The following is a 23,238-nucleotide window of genomic DNA, read 5'->3' on the forward strand; positions in this document are numbered from 1 at the left end:
TTTTTAATCTTTACATAATACTATATATATAAATAAAATACTGTACATAAAAAAAAAAATACTATATACATTTTGTCTTTCTAACATAATTTAGAACTGTATTACATTATTGCAGATTAACATAAATTTTATTAAATTATGAAATTTTTCTATACGAATTCATTATTTTACCTTAAATTGAAAACTTCCTAAATAAAAAAAAAAATATATTAGTCCTTGAGATTCAAATTAGAGAGGTATGACTGTACCTGAATATCAAATTTCTATAATTTCCTGGGGGTATTGTGTTTCCTAATCTTATTATTTAATTCTAGCATCATTCTCCTTCCTGTCACTATTTGCTATCTATTTTTTAATTTTATTTATATTCACACTGAATTTCTCTATTAAAAATAAATACATGCCAATGAATAATAAAATAATAAATATTATTATGTATCATAAATAAAAACTGTTTCAGGTCTGGTTTAAAAATCGTCGAGCTAAATGCAGACAACAAGTAAAACAACACCAACAGCAACAGCAACAACAACAACAGCAGCAACAACAGCAACAAAATGGTACTGAAAAAAGTAATCGAAGTGTGGGTAGTAAAAGTAGTAAACCGCCAGTAGCGCCAATCAAGACACCTCCAGCACCAACTGCTGCTGCATCTCCTGCACCATCAACTCGTGATTCTCCTTATAAGCCGCTGCTCACTGCTACACCCCCTGTGCCAACAGTTTATTCTTCCTCAGGTAAATGATAAACTACTTAAAAAATCTAATACAATATCTAAAATAGATTACTAAACTAGCAAAAATTTAAGAGAAATTTGAAATAAGAATCTTTACGTGTTATTTATGACCATTATTACCATTTAATAATAATAATTTTTTTCAAAAGATAAAACATACTCTATAGGTTTTAACTTTCTCTTGATATTGATAACAAAATCAACAACAAATATTGTGGAAAAATAATAATAATTGTTATTATTATTATTACATTTTTTTTACAATTACTAAAATCTAAAACATTAAAATCAATTTTTTAAAAATGCTTTCTGGTAACAGTAAAAACACATACTAACAATTATATATATATTTTTTTTAAGCACACACTAGTATAACCTTTTTTGCATCTAGCAAGTTATATTAATAAAAGTGCCCTTAATCATTAAATTTTTAACCTAGCTTTATTGTTTTCAATTTTCCTTGAAATGTTCAAGAAGTTAGAGAACCGAGTAGTTTTAAGAAATGCAGTTAATTTTTTTTGTGAATATTCATTGGTACTTATAATAATAATAACAATAATAAGCAATTAGTATCATTCCTTCTTTCTTCTTCCTAAATTTTCATAATAAATATTTCATTTAGTATTTCAATAAATGTGTTAAAATAATTTAATGGAAGTAGTTTGCTACATATATTTTTCTATTCCTGAGTATTTTAACACTAAACTTTAAGGTAAAATATTTCATCTGATTGTTTTCCTCGTCCAATTTAGAATAACTACGTACTATTTACTTTAGACAAAGACAAACCTTTGACACGCTGAGTAAAGTTAAAATATTAAATGATCTAGAGAGTTACGGTATTCCCCCAAAACTGGTGAAGTTGGTGAGAATGACCCTGTCAATAGCATTGGTGTGGTATAGAGTGATGGAAGAATGAGTAGCAACATAGCTAAGGAAGTCAGACCAGGGGATGTACTCTTGGCTATGCTTTTTAACCTGGTGCTTCAAAAGGCAGTGGAGAACATTGATATGAGAGGATATATTACAAACAGAATGTTACAAGAACAGGCATATGCAGATGATGTACTGGTAGCAAAATTTCAAGGAGATATTTGTACAAACAGAGATGTAGACAAAAATGTTTGAACTTGAAATAAACAAAGGAAAAACCAAATATGTGAAGGTGAACAGTGCAAAAGCAGGAGGACTGGGAAATGAAATGAAAATTTGGGTATACACCTTCAAAAACGTCAGAAATTTCACATACCTGGGAACTGAAATTAGTAGTGTCAATATAGTGCCCATGGAAATTAAAAGAAGAATTATGCTTGGCAACTGTGCATACTTCTCCAGTGCTGAGTTAATAAAATTTTAAATAATCACAAAAAGCACTAAAATGAAAATTTGTAAAACATTAATTCGATCAATTGTGACCTATGGATGCAAAGCATGGACCTTAAACAAATGAGATATTAAGGTTTTGAAGGTGTATGGAAAATAATAAGGAGGACCTGTTTTTGAAGAAGGAACATATAAGATAAGAAACAATGAGGAAATAGAGGAAATACTGCAAGGACAAAATATAGTAAGAATAGTGAATAGTAAGTCACAAAGAATTGGTTGGCTGGGTCTCATGGATAGAATGACAGAACAGAAATTACAACAAGGGAGATTGCATTAAAATAGACAAGACTAGGAGAAGAGGCCGGCCAAGAATGCACTGGCTCTGGGATGTAACAAAGAATTTAATAGCAGTGGGGTGAGAAGATGGATAGAAGCAGCGAGAGACAGTGAAGATTGCAAGCGAACCGTAGGAGGCCAAAGCCCACACTGGGTTGTAGCGCAGGATAAGAGAAAGAAGAATTTAGAACAACTAACAATCATCTTACCTGAATAATGTAAATTTTTTTATTAAAATAGATTTTAGTCAGCCGATATGCCTTAGTTGATAGTGAAAATGTCTGGCATAACTAGATTATTGCTTTAAACCTAATTGTTATGTAACAATTTTTTATCTAACTTCTTAATAATCTTTCAATATTCTAACCTATTAGGTTAGAATAGGATTTTCTCAGTTTTTAACTTCTACAAAATTAGGACATATTCTTCAACATATTAAAATAGAAAAGTTATTTTTAAGTTGCCAATCTATGTGGTGATCTCCTTTCATCCGGAGATCCTGGGGTTTGAATCCTGTTCAGGCGTGGCATTTTTTATATGCTAAAAAATTTCATTACCATATCCCACGCACAAACTTTAATCTTATGTGGTGATATCATCAAGTAAAAAAAAAAAAATTATAAAATATTTCAAATATTTTAAAATAATTTGAACTTCAATAAAACCAGAAGACTAGGACTGTCTTTACAGCTGATTTTCAATCCTGATTAATGGAGCTAGTCCATAGGTATTTAACAAGAATAACAATGAAACACACCTGTTCCAAAGAGAAAGCTTTTCTCTGCCAAAGAGAAAGCTTTGGTTTTGAAAAAAGAATTAAAAAAAAATGTAATTGCAGATTTTCATGGAAACAACTTAATTTTAGTATGTACAATAAAAGTAATTGCATTCATCCGTGTGTCTTTAATCCTGTGGTTGAACCTTTCTAAGAAATAACTGAAGAAATTTTTATAAAATCTGGTACACTTCATTGAGTCACTGACCCAGGAATAGCCAGTTATTTTTTAATTTAATTCGAATTTGACGGGACTTGAGGCTTTTAGTCCCTTTAAACATTTTCAAGTTTGGAACTTTTTAAAAAAACTTTGATAGCAGGCACCCAGTATATTAAATTTCAGCCTTTTAGATGAACACACTCTCTCTCTGAAAGTGAACATAAGTGCACATATGTGAAATCAACTCATGTGCACGTATGTAATTTTTTATGATGTTATGTTTCATATATTTGAGAAGTGGTTCTTAGTTGCAACATGGGTTCTCTGTTTTAAGCCCAGCAAGGATTTATTCTAAACCCTAACAGATGTATAGTTTTAAGATTTCTCTTCAAAAACCTGAAAAAAATAATACAATATTAAAAACTTCTCAAAATTGGAGATTATTTACAAAATCCATTTATTTAGAAAAATATAACTTAAAACTTTAATTATCTTCATTCAATATTTTCTAATGAAAAGAAAAATAATATAAAAATTTTGACATTTTATTTTGTGTGCATAAATAGTGCACTTCTTTTTGTTTTTATGACATCTTCGAATACACTTTAGATGAATTTTCTTTAAAAATGAAAATAAAAACATCAGTTACAAAATAAATCCTAAATTTAATACAATTTTATTAATTTGATTTAAGTAGCAGACAGAATATTCAGAAAAATTATTTAAAAAGTTATGTAAATATGATTATTATGCAAATTGTATACATGAATTGTATCATGCAGTAGAAACTTACTACAAATATTTCTGATTATAGGTTCAAACACATCGATATGGAGTCCAGCAGTTATAGACTCATGTTTAGAGAGTCAGAGAGGGACTAGTGGATCAGGTTATGTTGGTAGCAGCAGTGCTACTACTACAACTACAAACTGTTATCCTCCACCACACCACCAAAATTACAGTCCTTATTACAGTAACATGGATTATTTAGGACCTACCTCTGCAATCACCCATTCGCAGCTCAATCCAGTAAGTAAACACAATATCATTAATAATCATGAGTAGTATACATACCAAACACTACAATTACATAATCCTACTAAAACAAATAGAATAGAATAACAGAGTACTTGTTCATAGAAAAGCATATTATCTTTACTTGCTACAGGTTTTAGTAAATCACAGACATATAAGCATGAGTATTAGGTATGCAATAAATTTATATGTGTGTATCTTGTGCCATAACCAACAAGGTTTTAGGTGACTTAATATGAGTCAAAAATTACTCTTGAAAATGTTACTTGTTACTCTTGAAGACTAACAAGTATCCCACACCAGACTTGCCAGGGAGAGTAAGGAATGAAGTGGTTTCTGTTGCCTTTTTCACTGATCTGAATATGCTGTTACATATATACACTTGCCCAGCTCACTGAAATGCAGGCAATACTTAGCCCTATATACCCATTACCATAGGTATTTGCTGTACAGTGAATATGACTATCAGAGAAAACAACTCTATTATTGCTTGATAATCTGATTTATTTTATCTCAGATACTTTACATGTGTCACAACTATAAAAAAGACTGGGAAGATGTAGTAAAGCAATAAATTAATGTACCGCTTTCTATTAGGAAATATTATCTTATATACAGTTATTCAATTGAGCAGAGAGCAATAAATTTACATCATTCAAATATTGTTAAGTTTATAAACTTTCTTCTAGAACAAATCACAAAAATCTAACCTTTGAAAGTAAAATTTTTTAAGTGTTATCAAAGAGTGCTTAGGACTAAGTTGGGTCCCCTGCAAAGATTTCATTTTCAGAAGTCTAGGTAATTCGAAAAATTCAGGGATGAGTGAGTAGTATTTTACATTTGAATAGTACTCTGACAGCTGTTATTAGAATTAAATCATGTATAAAATTCATACACATGTCTCTGTAACATTAAAATGTTAAATATATCTACATAAAAAGAGAATTTATACGTGCAATTTTTTGAACAATTCAAAGTTAATATCTACTACAAGTAATTCATTATCAATATTGTTACTAATAAATGAACCACCTAACAAAGTAATGAAATATCATCAATGTGCCCTTAGACCCTGATTCTAATTTTCAACCCTGATTCAAATTAAAACTCTAATAAATTAAATAAAGTTGAAATCGTTTATAAAGAAATAATTTATAATGTAAAAACGGAAGAAAGAAAAAAAAGGAAAAGTGTACAACATACAAAATCCAGGATCACTCCTGCATTTTATATATTTTATACTTTTCCTTTTTTTTTTTAAGGATGGTTCAAATACCCAAAAGCTGATCACCAGTGAATTCATTTTTATTATTCTAAAAGGTAATGAAAGTTTATACAAATTAGCATTTGTATAAAATATTACAAATGTATGAATTAACTTTATTAAGTATATACACTAATAATATTCAAGATATGGGTATAATTTAATCAAAATTATTGTTTTCTTAAAAAAAAATAAATGCAAAGATTAAATTTTATTAACATTAATAATATGTTTTTAAAGGAAAATGGTTTGGATAGTTCATGGGTAAAGAGAGAGGATTCATCTTCTTGGTTTTACAACTCGACCGGCTGGGACCGAAAATGAAACACAATATATTATATAAGAAAAAATTAATTGCTGGCTACAAGATTAGCCATTCAGGTAATTATTATAATTCAAAATTTATTAATAATTTATAAACCAAAAAATAAAGCAAGCATTGTTAAGTAAATATGAGAAGTGAATTTCAAACAATAATAAAAGAAGGATCAGTATTTAGCTTTGGGTCTGCCTTCTAGTGATAGATGACTATTTCACCAAGAATAATTAGGTAATTTTAATTCAGGATAGAAGTAGTACAGCCAGTCCATCCTCGATGAGACAGTTATTTAATCAGGTTTTCTCTTTATCTAACTTCTTTGCCTTTATATCTTACATCTTTTTTATTTCTATAACAATATAACTGTTATTCTATTTATATATTATTTTCCATTTAATGTTACTTAAACAAACTAATTTATATTTTTAAGAACATATACTCGTACTCATACTAGACAATATTTAGAAGCACACTGGAGTCAAATCTAAGAAAAGTTGAACACTTCATAAAACAGCTGTGACGTGAGGTTAAGGTTGCATGTGAATTTATCCAAAGAATTATCCTCAATACTACTGTTGAAACTAAATGATATTAAACAATTGATATGGTTTTGGTACCATAGTTTTTACTAATTTCTTAAAATTTCTTAGTCAGAATGCCGTTAATTGCTAACAATTACATCTTAACTCCCCAGATTAGTGACTTACCAGAACAGAAACACCATAGATACAGAAGCAACCAAGAGAAATACTCAAGAAATAAACCTGGACTAAATTTTAACTTAATCCTAATACCTTGAAAGGTAGGTAATATAAACTGTAGATAACATAAACCATAAAATATAGATAGGTTGTAATCAATATTATCAAAAGAATGAAAGTAATAATACAGAAAGAGTGCATCCATTTTCCAGAGGTCTCTTGTACCTGAGTGAGTTTCTGAGTTACCCACCATCATGTGTTCTTACCTAGCTATATGTAATTTGTAGTTTTTTCTATGTACATATGGAACATTAATACACATGTATACCAGTTCAGATAGTAAAATAAGTTCTGTATCCAAAATGTTTATATACACTCTTAATTTGTTGTCCATCCTCAGTTTATGAATCTTAAACACATGTTTTCATGAAGAGGGTGTCAGAGATATATTATGGAACAACAAATGCTGGCTGATTTAAAATCTAGAGTTCTAAGGTTTAAATCCTAGTAAAGGACTGTCTTTACATAAAAGTAAATGTACTTTTATACAGATTTGAATACTAGATTGTAGTTACCAATGTTCTTTGGTGGTTAGGTTTCAATTAACCACAGACCTCTGGAACAATTAACCTGAGGCTGTACAAGACTAGATTTCATTTACATTCATACATATCATACTCATTCATCCTATGAAGTAATACCTTACAGTGGTTCTGGAAGCTAAATAGAAAAATGGAAAGAGGGTACTACAAATGCAAGAAGGATTTTTAAATATTTTCCCTCAAATATTTTTGCTAAATTCTTTTTGGGCTAGTAGATTGTAAAAGTATTATTTTATAATTGGGTAATAGAACTCTTCCGTGATTTCAAGTAATATTTCTACAGAATTTTACAGTATATATACTTGAAAATTAACAACAGATTAGCCAAAACAACTTAAAATTCTGTATTTAATATTTTAAGAAGTTTCTAAAAGAAATTCCTACTCCCTTTTCTGACATCCTTGAAATTACTACTGATGCCAAAAGAAGCTTCTCAATCCACTCTTAATGAAAAATCCTAAATTAGTTTAAATTACTTTAACTGCACACAATATAGTTACAATATAAACAGATGTAATTATATTTTAACATTGGATTTTCTAGGTAGCTATCACAATTTTCTCTTGCTTAGAAGTTCATATAATAAAAGTGTAGAGAATTAATAAAGGTCGTAAATTAGATTTTATTATACACTAATGAAAATTCAAAGAATTAATAAAATCATTTTTAATTTAATTAAGCAAGTAATATTGCTGACAATGTAGCCTCAATCCTTAGAAGATCATAAATATCCATATTTATGATCTGTATTAAAACAGGAAACAAAGTTACTGCATTTATTTTTTGGTATATTACATAAGTTACAGGTAATTCATATTTTTATGAACAAATACCATATGTATTTCCGTACCTAAAGTCTAACAATAACATAGGTAGGTGACTTCGGTACAAGAGTTTGGAAAATAATCCAGCTTAGATTGTGGCATTTTTTGTCATTTTCCTGTGCAGTAAAGCATGGACTTTTTTTTATATTTAAATAAAGATAGTCTTTTTTTATTTTTTGGTGAAATACCCTACTTATGTATAAAAAGCAGTCAAGGAAAATAGTAATGTATTTAGAGTTTTCTTTTGTGCATATTTGATATCAGTACTCTTGAGAACATGTCATCTCTACACTAATCCTAAGTCAATATACTCAGATTAAAGGTATGTTAAAGTTTTATTATAGAATGTTAACACTATTAATATTTAATTCATAATAGAATCAAATATATAAATATATAGCTACTCAATTATCTATTTATCTAATACAATAATTTATTATAATCAGTTTTTGCCTTTTTCTTTTTTTTACAGATGATGCCTAGAAACAAACAAGTATATGAACAAAAACAGGTAGATAATGCAATGAGAACAAATTTCAAACAAGGACTGATGAGTGGATCTGTTACCATGGATTGGGGCTGTACAGAATACACAAATAGGCCTAAATAAAAAAGGGTTATTATTACAATAAATATTATTATTTATAATAAATCAATTAATCTAATTGATAAATTAATTACATTAATTTATTATATTGCAAAATATATGATATTTATTTTTTTAGAAATCAAATTAATAATTATTTAATGACATCTAAAAATGAATAAAATGTAAGATGTTAAAAATTAACAGAATATCTGACTACGGAAAACCTTATGAGTCAATCCTAATCAAATATCAAATTATTTTGATTAAATGATACATTTTTAAAAACATTTTATTCATTATACAAGATTAATATTGTTACAGAACTGCATAAATTAAAATATATTTAAATTCCTTTTTTAACATATATTTATTATATATTTTACTTTGATGAGTTGCAAATAGATTTGTTTTTATGAAAACAGCTTTTGAAATTTGCCATTAATTTTTTTCAAATCTTTTTACATTAAGCAGATTTATGTATTAGTGATAAATCATCTGATGAAACTATTTAATAAAAATTATGGTACAGTTGTTCTAGAAATATAGGGGCACAAACAAGGTACCACCTAAATATATTACTCTCCTCTTGTCATAGTTGGGAAAAAACAATCCTTCAATTAAAAAAAAAAATATGTTTTCTTGTAACAACTTGAATTGTAAATTATTTTAAGAAATTAGATACTGAAATAAATTTTTATACAAGACATATATGAAAGAAAGTACAAAAAAAAGTCTTTACACATTTGTTTCCATTTTTTAATTAAAAACACAATTGTAATAGTAAATTTATGTATATTAAATTTATTTACTAAGAAAGATTTTGTATAGAACATTATTGATTTATTATTATTATGATTATTATTATTATAATTATATTGTTATTACTACTCTTATCCTATTTTAATTATATTGTATAATTAATAATAATATATTATAGAAATTAGATAATACTGATTAAATATAATTAAAAATTCTTGTACTGAATATTGCAAAAGAATTTTTAAAGAATTTAACCCATGAAAAGCATATATCAAGTTTTGTATAAGTGTGTGTTAGTTATTTTATCTTTGTAGCCAGTGATTACCTGCAGGGATCAATTAAGGTCATTATAGCTTCTACTGAAGGAATAACAACAGTTTCTGTGCTTTTGTATAAACCTTTGCGTTACCAAGCATTTCTCATTTTACATGATAAAAAAAAAACTTTAATTTTTAATTAGAATAAATTTTTTGTTTTCAAAATTATTTCTGTTGATTATACTTGTGATTCTGTTAGACAAAGCCATGGTATACAAAACACATTATTTTTTAGTATCTTCACTAGCTGCTCATAAAATCTTGGCCTCATTTAGCTCCAACTTTCTCATCTAAAAGCTTATCTAAATATTATTTTGTATTTTATTTGAGAAGGTAAAATTTAATTGTTAAAGCTAATAATAGACTTTTGATTAGGTTATAATTAAACTGCAATCAGATATGTGGTACACGACTGTGTCATTATTAATTATAATTTATATATTTTTATATTATATATACCAATGGGCCATGCAAAATAAAATTATTATTAGAATTGTCTATTATTTTGTCGTCAATCAACATTTTATTTTTATTTATAATGGCATCATTAGTGATTAACAGTATCAAGAATATCCTGTATTTATTACAATACCATGAAAAATCTGTTAATTTATTGTAATAAATACTTAAAAATGTAATAGCACAATTTAAAAAAAATGGTACACGACTGAATTCATGGTGCTACTTTGCTGATCACTTGCATGCAAGTAAATAATGACTGCTATTCTTTCGACATGGAGATTTAGCTGAGACAAAGGTGCTTATTCTAAAACTTCTGTGATGATGCAACAGAAATTTGTTTGCTTTTTTATAAATTAAAGTTGTTGTTTTGTAACTAATATAATTTAAAACAATGAATAACTTACTATAAAAGGAGTTTTTTCCAGTGATATATTACGATCGTCCAGCAATCTATAGAAGCTGAATTTCTTTTGTTTTACTTTTAATAAATTAAAAGTAGCTTTAGCTATTACCATTTATTACGTCTTTAAATTTCTAGGATGATGCCTCCTGACCTGAAACATTTCAACAATTAAGGAATTGTCAGGTAGTAAGGTTAGTCCATTTTATGAACTTGACCCTCAGCAGTGATTATTTGTTTAATTGGTAAATACAATTTCACTTAAGAGACCTAGTAAGAGTAAAAACAGCAGTCAATCAAACCTTGGAAACACAAACCTCTTTAAATCAAAATATTAGTTAAAAAGTTTTTTTTTTTATTTCCCTTCCATTTTAAATGTGATTTCCTGAAATTTCAGTAAATAAATTTATTCATTTAGTATTATTTTAACTTTTATAGCCAATTATGTTAATATCATATAGATTATCAATAGAGATAATAAAACAGATTTTTTATAAGATACATCAGACTGTATTTGAAAACGACAATAGTTTCCATGACGATGAAGACATCATTGTTGTCAACAATGATTTACCAATAATCGTTGTTAAATAAAATATATAATTTATTTCAGACAAAAGACAATCCAACTTTTTGAAGTTAATGAACTTAAAAATATATTGGTTCAACAACAAAAATAAAACAGCAACAAAATTAAAAGTTGTTGATAAACAACTTGACATAATAAATAGGAGCTGCAAAATACAATTTTATTTTTTGCAATTTTTCTGTTTAATTACATACAGTGCATGGTAAAATGCTGAGTCTTAAATTACAGTATTAAAATTTGTTTTCTTCTTTTTTGGTATTGTTAGAAAAGTATTAAATAGTGTTTCAGTTTGTTTACATTAAATTACAATTTTATATACCGCAATCCATGTTACAGACAAAACATATTAAAAGATAATATAATAAAGAGTTCTTACTCATTCAAAAAGTTTTCAATTTTACTCAATATTAACTTTCCTCAGCAAGTCACTGATATACCTACTGCATTCAACAGAACACTGTAGCCTCAGTAGCGCTATGCTATTACATACTTCCCAGGTACATTTTGGATTGTGTAGTGCCTGACCATAACTGAGAATGTTTTTATATACAATGCAACTAAGTTAACACTGCATGCGAGAAAAAATGTGATCTAAAAATTTAAAACTGAAAATTATCTCAACAGTCATAGGGTTACAAGTAGAAACAAGTTGCAAATGCTTATTAGAGCTGTTCATGTATATTAGTATTGTTTTTTTTTTTATTGTTATTAAAAAATACAACAAACTTTTATATTATTACTATTTGAATTTAGTATATGTATTAATATTTAGTTTTACATTGGTTTTTTATGAAATTATCTGTTAGCATTAAATTTAGTCTACTAGTTCTTTTGTTGTTTTATTGTCTATCTCATTGTTTTTACTGTTTATTTTCCAACAGCTAAGACTGTAGATAAGGACAAATATGAGAAAACCTTATTTTTATAGTGAAGGTAGAAATATTATCAATGATGTTGATAATAAATATGTTTTTTTTTAGGAAAAAACTAGATAAATTAGTTTATCTACTTCAATTGAAAATTATTAGATCATATTTTCCTGCAGTGAAGTTAAATTGATTGTGCTGTAGATTAGTGTTGACCAAATTTCTGTGCCAATCAAATCCAGATGCAATGTTAAACTGGTCATCAACTATTTAAAAATAAAACCGTAATTTTTTAATATCGGTTTGGATCATTTTGAAAATGACAATAGTTTTAACATGATAGTTTTAAGACTGATTTAAAATTAATGTAGTAAAAAATGTAATATGCTTCTCTGGTCATTAGTTGTAGAGGCTTCAGAACAAGGCATTATCACAAATAATTTTTTTAAATTGATTTTAATGTCTAAAGCAATGCTGATTGTGAAAGATGTCACAAAGTAGCAAAAAACACTTCAGTCATGTACCACTTAAATTATACAGATATTTAACAAGATTAGCAATTAGTGCCCATTACATCATTGCAAACTAGACTGTTGCTTTAAGAAACCAAAACTGGAATAAGTTTTTTTTAATAGTTAAAATTTTAATTTTAATAATGGAAATAGTTTTTATAGTACAGTAATATTTCATTTGTACATACAAAAATCAGTTATGTGCTGTATATTTTAATCAATCAGAATGTCAATACCAAAATAATGCCTTTGGATTTTTCTCTTTCAGCCAGTTAATTAATCTCTTTATTGCATGTACTCCAAAATGTAAATATGGCCTTAAATTTTGTAGTTTGGATTGCAAGCTGACTGGAATGAATTAACCATAAATGAAGTATGCCTGTAATTAAAACAGACAGCTTGGTAACAAGAGAGTTAATAATACAAATAGAAAAATGTATTTATCATTTATATATAATTGAATTCATAGCAAAACTGATTGGCCTTGAATGATCCAAATAGGGAAAAAGAAGTTAACAGTCATTCAACCACACAGTTTATATCTCAGTATGAATACTATATCTTAAATAATTAAACAGATTCTAAGAAAAAGAAACAAACTATCAAACAAATCTGTGGTTATGATACAATACTGATATTTATACATACTGGCCTAAATGTGAATTGAACAATACAGTTTTTATTAAAATAAATACCAAATACTTGTGATTTTTGAGTGAAACTAGTCAAATTTAAATAAAATTATCAACAGAATCTATTTTTTTGAATTGATACTTAAAAGAGAAAGAAAATTAATGTACAAATATTAGAGTGTAAATTTATAATATTTCTTTATGTTGAACTGAAGCTCTTTACAACGAACAACTGATGTTAACAATTATTTGTAACCGATACATAAAATAAACTTAATTTACCAGTTTCAACAGTGTAGTATTATATATGAAGTAAAATATACTAATATTAAGTAATTTTAATGGCATAATATCTTTAAATTATGTATTTAATTATAGTAGCACAGCCAGATTTATTTTTAAAACTTTATAAGTAAAATAAGCTTAAAGAGATCATAAGATAAGAATGGCTTTTATTTGAAAATAAAATATTTAAAAATACCTATATAAACCTCTATAAAAATCAAGAATTGAAATAATTTGTTTATTGTTTTTAGTTTAAGTTATATTTTTTTCTTAAAGATCTTTTCTGTCTTAATAAAACATATCAAAATGATGGATTAACCTAATCGTTATCTTCATTTGTTCTCTTTATGCAGTTGTTACTAAATTGCTCTGTAGTTCAAAGATATCCACTAAACTCTCCTATCCATTACTCTTTCTTGAAAACTTTCTCTAGCTCTGTTCTCTTTTCTTGGTCTTCCAAATAACTAATCTTTGAGAATCAACTTTTTCTAGGTCTTTCTCTTGGTCTTCTTCCAGTTATAATTAAACATTTATGTTTGCATTTGTCATTCTCTGTAACTGCCCAGGCAGCTTATTCTGCCCTGTTTAATTCTCTCTGCAGGGCTTCAAATCCTAGATCTTTTTTACCACAGCATATCTTTTGTCTTTTATACCATGCTTCTTTAAATGTTCATCTCTTTGGCCTGTGTTTTGTTATCTTCTATTCTCTTACACATTTAAGACTGTATTTATGTCTGTTTGTATTTGATGGGTTACTGCTTATCCTGTATGCATGTTCTAATCCTATCATAAAAGTCTCTTACCATTCAAAATCTACTACTAATTTTCTAATCAATCTTCCAATTCTCAGATATTTCTCACCCTAAATATTAATAATATAAAGTAACTAATGTAAATAATTATTTACATTAATAATATTAATTACATGGAATTATATCTGGTGACCAAAGTGGGCAAGCAATTGATTCATCACATCTAGTCCAGCGATTTGGGAATGTGTTGTTGAGGGATTTACATACTAATAAACCCCAGTGTGGTGGTGCTTCATTTTGTTGGAATATGATTTCAGATTATAACTCTTCAAGCTGAGGATAAGCAAACCCTTCTAACAAGACCAGATAGATATTAACATTAACTGTTGTTTTTGCAAAGAAAAAAGGTCCAGTCACAAGATCATGTAGCTATTCACACCAAACATTAATTTTTGGGCTATCTCTAATGCAGTCAAGTATAACATGTGGGTTCTCTGATCCCCATATTTTAATGTTCTGAGTTTCACTTTTCCAGACACATGAAATTTAGCCTTGTCTAAAAACATAACTTTTTTAAGGATACAATCATTATTTTCAATTTTTTCAATCATTTCAGCAAATTTCTTTCTAGAAGTGTGATCTTGTGGTGGAACGTGCTGCAATATTTGTAATTTATAAGGACGCAATTTTAGACGCAATAGTTTCTTCAAAACATCATACATGGTAGATTGCAGAAGATTTACCTCATGCACTGCACTCCGAGTTGACTTCCCAAGGCTGTGAATAAAAGACTGACGAATGATCTCCATTTTCTCATCTGATGTTCTAGTAGGCCTGCCTGCACCCTTCTTATGTTCAACACTGCCAGTTTTCTTTAAATTTATCATACCATGAATGAATACATATTCTAGAGGATGGCTCTAAGTTATACCGAGTTCTAAAACTGCATCGGACGTGTATAGCTGATTTTGTTTCAATAAACCACTCTACGCATTGTGCTTTCATCTACGGATTCATGGCAACTGACCTGTCACAAATGACCTGTAGTATTTACCGAATGAAACTTTATGAGTTAGCTGTTAGAGAGTCCAATCACTCATTAATAGGACTATCATTTTTTTTTCTAATAAGACATCAAAGTTGTTCAGATAAATATATATCATAATAATTCTTATCCAACAACATTATTCAAAATTCAGTCATTTTATTCTTAAATAACTTTATAAACAAGGCATAAAACTTTAATGTATACCAACAATTTTTTTTGTTTTTTACTTGTGTCTCATAAAGCAGTTCATTTAAACTGAAACATTCTCATCTGTAAGCATGATAAAACATGATTTGATTTTTTTTTTAATAAAATTTAAAGCATTTAAAAAGTAAACTGCTTTAATTTCTTTTGAAACTTTAGTATCAATGCATAACTAATTTATTAAAAAAGAAATTTAAAAAAAACCAATACGCTGTTGAAAAGATAAAAATCTGTACAAAAGTACATGTTTACTTTTAATAAAATAATACAAAAATAATGAATATGAATGAAAAATCATTTCATAAAAACTCTTACCTTATAGAGATATACAAAACACAAACATATTAACCATTAAAAGCTATTACTAAGGTGTTTCCTGATTATTTAGTGATGGACAACATTACCTGCAAGATGGATCACGAAGAAACCATACATTAATGATGAAAAATCTTTATGAAGCACATTTACAAATGAGATATTTTTTAAATATGTAAATCTTTTATTAACAATTTTAACCATGTTTAGTCTTAATGATCAATGAATTTAATAAAATTAAATTAGTTCTTACCACACTACATGTACTTGGTCTATAAATTTCTGAAAATCTTAATCTGGCTGAGCTGCTATTTATTTATGTGCTTTATATTAAAGAATAGTAAATTTTATTTTTATGGTCTAAACTTGTAATAAAGTAAGATACGTATAGGTACTCATAAGAGAATAAAATAGGTGTAAACAAAGTGTAATGCTAAAAAATGTCAGGTTTACCTAATCAGTTTTATTTAAATTATATACTATCAGAGTGTCATAACCATACCAATGTATTTTAAAGTTAATAATTATTTTCACTGAATACCACTGTTCTGTAAAAAAAAAAAAAAAAATAAGTAAAGTCAAGATTATTGATTTAGTAAATCAGCAATCAGTAATTTTAATATTCAGTAAGGTATTGAACTGAATGTTACCTGCGCATAGTTTTTGTCAGTCTTCTATTTCACACTTCATAAAACTAAATCAATTTATTCTAAAAATATATACTAAATCTCAAAAGCAAAATTGGTTACATAAACTAACTCATGATTGTGCAATTAAATACTTTTGATACTGTATCCATTGCTGAAAGTATACTATGTTTACATAATAAATATTATCACTCTTCTAGTAATCTTGATGAAATATATATTATTTATCAAAGTTTAGAAAGTGCAAAATACATAGATTTGCAGAAGTTCTTCTTGAGGTGTCTTAACCATTAGGCTTCCTAATGTAAAGTGGAAGAATAGTGTTGTCACAGCTGTCAGTTGCCAATCTAGCAATGCATATCATCTGAGCTTTCTAAACTTTGATGGTTAATAACATGTGGCTTTTACGGCTGGGACTGTAGCAGATGCCGGTTATAAAACAATGTAATAGATGCCAGATGACAATTGTCATTTTTTCAGTGTAACTAGAGTTAGGTTAAAAATGTATATTAAATTTATGATAACCAGTAAGGAAGTTAGTCAATTGTTTACATCTATTTTAACTCCTGGTGGATTCTATGTTCAATTAATGATTTAAATGTTATCATTTAGCTAATCATTAAATTTATTATTTTTATAACTCAAAATTTAATTAAGTTCATTATATATTTTAAAAACTAAACTTTTAATTAAAGTATTTTTATTCTTTGCTGCTGATAATTTAAAAAAATAAAAAACCAATAGTTTATTTTTTAACAAAATTGTTTTATTTCTCATTATTATTATTCTTAAACTTGCTTAAAACAAACATTTAAAAACAACCTGACAGATTTGTACTTAACTGACAATTTTCAGACTATTTTTCAGTTAAGTGCTCCAGATTTACTATATCTCATTTATCTTATGTTTAGAAGTAATGTAAAAAAAACTATTCCATTGTAAAATTAAATAGGTAAATCCATGATTATCATGGGAGACATTTCTAAATATCATCTCTGTACAACCAATCAGCAGCAGAAATAAAAATAAAAATTAATAATTTATAAATAAACAATATTGTATTTAATGTTTGAATTTCAAAATATTAATATATTATTTAATTTAATAACATGTTGGATGTGCCATGCTATACATTTCCTTGAGTGAAGACACAGTCCATTAATAAAAAGTAGAATATCTGATTTTATCGATTTTATACGCTGAATGAACTTTGTAGTTATCATAATGTATGGTTTAGCTCAGAAAAGTACAAAATTTTATGTTCATGTCTTGTTTTATTGAAGGTAAAATTTATTGGTTTATTAGATGTAGTTTAATATTAGAATGTGTCCTTTATCAGGTATATTTATCTGCAGGATATACTATAAAGCTGTTTGAGTTAATCTCTATTTTAAACATTCATAATTAAATATATTTAAATACTACTTATCGAAGATAATTATAATCAAACTTATAAATCAACAAGGAACATAACGTTTAATAATGGGTCCATGCAATATTTTTTCTCTTTCTTTAACCCTGATCATAATCATATTAATTTAATTAAGCACAGAAAAAAATGTTTTATGTATACATACAAATCTTCAAAGGAAAATAATATCATAATAGAGAGTAATGACAAACATTTTATGACTGGCATTATTTATTGCATGCCAAGTGTCAGTTTTATAAGGATTTTTTTCCTGATCTCAATTTCAAATTATTTTCTGTTGTTTTGTTTTTTTATAAAATTTAAGTAATATTAACTACTACACAAGCATTAGATAACAGTAAATGCCAACAGCATTCAGTGAAATTATATCCAAAATTGTTTAACTTCAATGATCTATGGAAAGATTAGTTTATTAAAAATAGCTTTGACACTAGCATTTTCCTTACTTCAGACCCTTCAATTTCCAGGGTACTTTGTGAGACATTGAAGATGTGGAACTATCACTTTAAAAGGAATGGATTTTACTATCTTATCCAGAACTCTGATTTCTTATTATCTGAGGAATGTGATCAATATATAAAGTACTAATAAAATCATCAAATTAATTATTAAAATGTCCTCTTTATACTAATACAATAACTTTTTTTAAATATTTTATTTTTGAATAATCATTTCATAAAATAATTGATTTTACTAACATTTTTAGAAGATTTCAAAAAAATTCAGCTATCATGTTTTATAAAAAAAATCAAACAATTCTGACATTTTGTTATGTTTTTTCCATGTCATGAACAACTAAAAACTTTTAAAATGACAATCTAAATTAAATACAATGAATAAGTTTTAACATTTTGTTCATTTTATAAGTATACAGTTTAAAATAATCATTCCTGTAATATTTTTTTTTTAGAAAATCACTTAAACTTTTATGGATATACTAGTTCTTTTATCAAAATTTTTGGGTGAAACTGGAGTAATGCATTACTCCATTACATTACATGCATGCATTACATTACATGCTCCATTGGCATGTGTTAAATGGATTAATTTAATTATATAAATTTTCATTGACTTCTTTTATTAACAAGGATGTATACATAAATCTTACATGTTGTGAAGAGTTAAGAATTTTGTGAAATCAGAAAAAAGCTATAAAAATTAAATAAATTAATCCAGTAGTAAATGAAGATGAATAAAATAAATTAATATTTTAATAAAAATAGTTTTATAAATCAGTGCACTATTTAATAAAATAAACAATCAATAAATTGATCCAATGTTTGGTATGTGTAGGATGAAAATTAATTATTAAAACAACTTGTAAACCTCAGTTTTGAATATTATAAAAAATTAAATTGGTAGCAAAAAGCCAATATCTAACTCTGTTAAATTCCACTAATAAACAGTTATGTGAACTTCATTAAAAATATTTTTTATTCTGATTGAACAAATCCATAGGCCTATTATGTAAAATTAAAGAATAGTTACTTTTTTGAAGAAAAAAAAAATCTATTGTGTGCATTAAAATATGACTGTAAATTGGTGAAATGTTTTGTCAGAGATGAATGTATTTAATTAGTTTGGATATGCTGTGCTGATATGAAATGTGTTAGTATGTAAATAATAAAAAAAAAATGTGATGTATATTTATGAATAATGTTTATGTTGATAAAAGTAATAAATAACAAATCCATATTGTCAAAATAATGCAGTTTTTCTACAACAATTATTATAACTTACAGAATGTGAAACCTTCTTACCAGTGCCACAAGTATACAACAAAATCTACATTTCAAATACTGTTACTTTTAAGGTATGTTAAAAATTTTATCTCTGTCATTGCCTTACAGTAAAACTGGTTGATGTTGGACAGTATGATCCTCATGTATAATTATATTCATTTACATAAAAATGGTACGAGCAGATCAAACACGATTTATCTATTGTGAACCATGACTGTTCAATGAGAAAACAGTTATATTTCACGAGTGCATTCTAATATTTAAAAATATGTTGCCCTCCAATAATGACAGCCCCAGAAACACAATAAAGTAAAAAAAAACCCATTAAATTATTTTCATAGCAGAAATGTGAGGAAGGTCTTCTGGCACATCCATAACTGTAAAACAAACATTTTCAAACCTATCTTTAAAAAACGGTTTTTCTTTATTTTGACATGTAGAATATTTACTAAAGTATATCAGTTTCTGTGAGATACCAATATAAATATATTTCTTGGGACACAAATTATGGCACAAGATTAGAGATTATAAAAGCTTTTTATAACAAAAAAAAAATAAAAAAACCTTCAGTAGTTAAAAATGAAATTGTCATAAAGCCCAAAAAAGTGAACTTGAAAATCAGACTTTTTGAGAGTTAGCATAAATTTATTTTATTAAATAAAATAAATCCTGGGTTCGAATTCCGATCAAACACAGCATTTTTCATATACTACATTTCGATATCCCATACACAAGTTTCAAGCTTATGTGGCGATATCATCAAGCAAAAAAAAAATATCATTGTCAATAAACAAAATTTATAACAAAATTTTGTAAAACGTTTAGTTTTGAGAGAATTACTGTAAATAAAATTAACTAAAGGCCACACAAATAAAGCTAATCTTGACTTTTACTTAAAAACATGCTAGAAATTTTTTAATTTTAAACCAAGCCAAAAATCTTTTTGATATTGAGGAAAATAAGTAAAAACAAATTGAACTACTCGAAATTAAAAAGGTTTTACATTATATAATTACATAAATTATTTGAAATATTCTCCTTCACTATTTCCACAATATTCCTTCAATCTAAAATTCCTTCAGTGCCTCTATATTATACACAGATCATTTCATAGAATTTCAGCAATCATATAAATTCTCATTACTAACTTTCCTCCTATAACTTTATGTCCATAGGTCTGTATACTAAAGTTTTCAAATAACCTCATAGGTAGCAGACCAATAGTTTTAGGTCAGGTGACCTTAGAAGAAAACCAATTAGTTTGCTACGCACAATTACATTGTTTAATGTTCAAGTATTTCCTAGCTTCTTCACAAAAATGTGAAGTCATCCCTATATGTTGGTATGTCACTTGCTGTTTGGTTAGCAGAAAAATGTCCTCTAAAAAATGTAGTAAGTTTTTTTGCAAGAAATTTATTATATATTTCCCATAAAGCATTCATAAAAAGTGAATGATCCAATAACCTTTTTGCCAATAATATCAACCAAGGATTGACATGAAACTTATCTTAGAAATTAGTTTCTACTGCACACATGGATTTTCAAAGCACATTGATGATTATCTTATAAATTATTAACTTCATATCATGAAAAACTGTCTCATTAGTAACTACTACTGTAGACTTGATAGCACTGATATCACTTTTAATTGTGTATCCAACCATCTGTTTTACACACATACTTAAACAATTTACCAAATTGCAGGAAAAATTCTTCCACACTATCTATTTCAACGGTCAATAAACATTAACCATCAGTAAAAGTTGAGTTGTAACCAGTATAAACGTTCTTCTTGAAAATAAAAATAAATTATTCTTCTCTAAACTTGCCAGGATATACATTCTACCTACAATATGAAATAAACCTCAAAACTTGGACCATAAAAAAAAATCAAAAAAACATTAAGTACATTTCAGTGCCTATGAAACAAATTACCTTAAAGTAAAGGTTAATAAAATCAATTTACAGACCAAAACTAAAACATAGTTACTCAGATTCTAAATGTTGCAATAAAATGAATTAAGATTACCAGTTCAAGAAGAAGTGTATATATAAAAGTAGGTTTTCTTTTCTAATGTTCTGAGAAAGATCCCTTGTAACTTAAATGGTGTTTAGTTATCCCATCTATTTTTTTATTTTTTTAGAAATCATGTTAGGAGAATCCTAACATGAGAAGTTTATCCCATCCACATTATTTTATTAGAAGTATCCCATCCACAACAGCATCTCATAAACCCACAGACAGAAACATCATTCAGTAAAGCTCAACAAAGAAAGCAGCTAATCTACTAGCTGGTATGAGGATAATTATTATCCACAATGTAGTTATAAATTTTATTGGAATTCAAATAGGAGACTTACATATACATCATTTTTCAACATAGCCCCCTTGCATTTCAACGCACTTGGTCCATCGTTGCACAAACTTCCTGATGCCCTCATAAAAGAAGATTTTTGGTTGAGCTGCGAGCCAGGAATTCACCGCTTCTTTCACTGTTTCATCTGAGGTAAATTAACGGCCCCTTAATGCCTCTTTGAGTGGACCAAACAAGTGGTAGTCAGAAGGGGCAAGATCAGGACTATACAGAGGATGAGCCAGTACTTCAAAGTTGAGTTGCTGGAGCGTTTCAGCAGTGTGGGCAGCAGTATGTGGACGGGCATTGTTGTGCAACAATACAACACCTTTCGACAGCAGTCCTCAGTGTTTGCTTTGAATTGCAGGCTTCAGCATGGCAGTAAGCATCTCACTGTAACACGCACTGTTTATTGTCATGCCAGTACTGGGCCTTGTGAGTCCCAAAAAACTGTAAGCATCAGTTTTCCTGCGGATGGTTGGGTCTTGAACTTTTTTTTGTATGGTGAATTTGGATGTTTCCATTCCACACTCTGCTGTTTACTCTCCAGCTCGTAATGATGGATGCATGTTTCGTCACCAGTGATGATTCTGTCTAAGAAGATGTCCTGTTCATTACCATAGCAATCCAAATGTTTTTGGCAGATGTCCAAGCGTGTTTGTTTATGTAACTATGTGACTTGTTTTGGAACCCATCTTGCACAGACTTTATGAAACCCAAGTCTGTTGTAGACGATTTTGTAGGCAGAACCGTGACTAATTTGCAGACGATGTGCCACTTTATCAATAGTTATTCATCTGTCTAAGAAAACCATGAGACGTGCACACTCAATGTTTTCGTCATCTGTGGCGGTAAACAGTCATCTGGCTCCTTCGTCATGCATAACACTTATGCGACCATTTTTTAATTTTTCAATCTATTCGTAAACACTCCGTTGCGGCAACACACTGTTCCCGTACTGTACTGAAAGTCTTCGATGAATTTCGGCCCCTGATACACCTTCCGACTAAAAAAAACGGATCACTGAACATTGCTCTTCTTTGGTGCAAACAGAAAGCGGAGCAGCCATGGTTAACAGCAGGGCAGTGATAATGTGATAATGGAACTAACCTAGTAGCATCAAACCTGCACAGACGTAACAACAATTAAACCACGCGTGCGTCATCTACGCAAAACGACAGTACTACCAACATAAACAAAAATATAACTAAATTACGGATAATAATTGACTTACCCTTGTATCTCGGTAGTCATT

At 27.9% G+C, this 23,238-nt stretch overlaps 1 protein-coding gene across 1 annotated transcript in view; it reads left to right on the plus strand.

Moving 5' to 3' along the window:
- LOC142320145 (uncharacterized) overlaps positions 1-5,956 on the plus strand; it is a 68,749-nt gene extending 62,793 nt beyond the window's left edge. The window contains exons 4-6 of the mRNA XM_075357826.1: positions 461-737; positions 4,148-4,362; positions 5,873-5,956. Coding sequence (XP_075213941.1) covers positions 461-737; positions 4,148-4,362; positions 5,873-5,956 — 576 coding nt within the window. The remainder of the gene's footprint in view (positions 1-460; positions 738-4,147; positions 4,363-5,872) is intronic.
- The last annotated feature ends 17,282 nt before the right edge of the window (positions 5,957-23,238 follow it).

Source organism: Lycorma delicatula, chromosome 2, assembly GCF_047948215.1.
Source record: "Lycorma delicatula isolate Av1 chromosome 2, ASM4794821v1, whole genome shotgun sequence".
Lineage (NCBI taxonomy): Eukaryota > Metazoa > Arthropoda > Insecta > Hemiptera > Fulgoridae > Lycorma > Lycorma delicatula.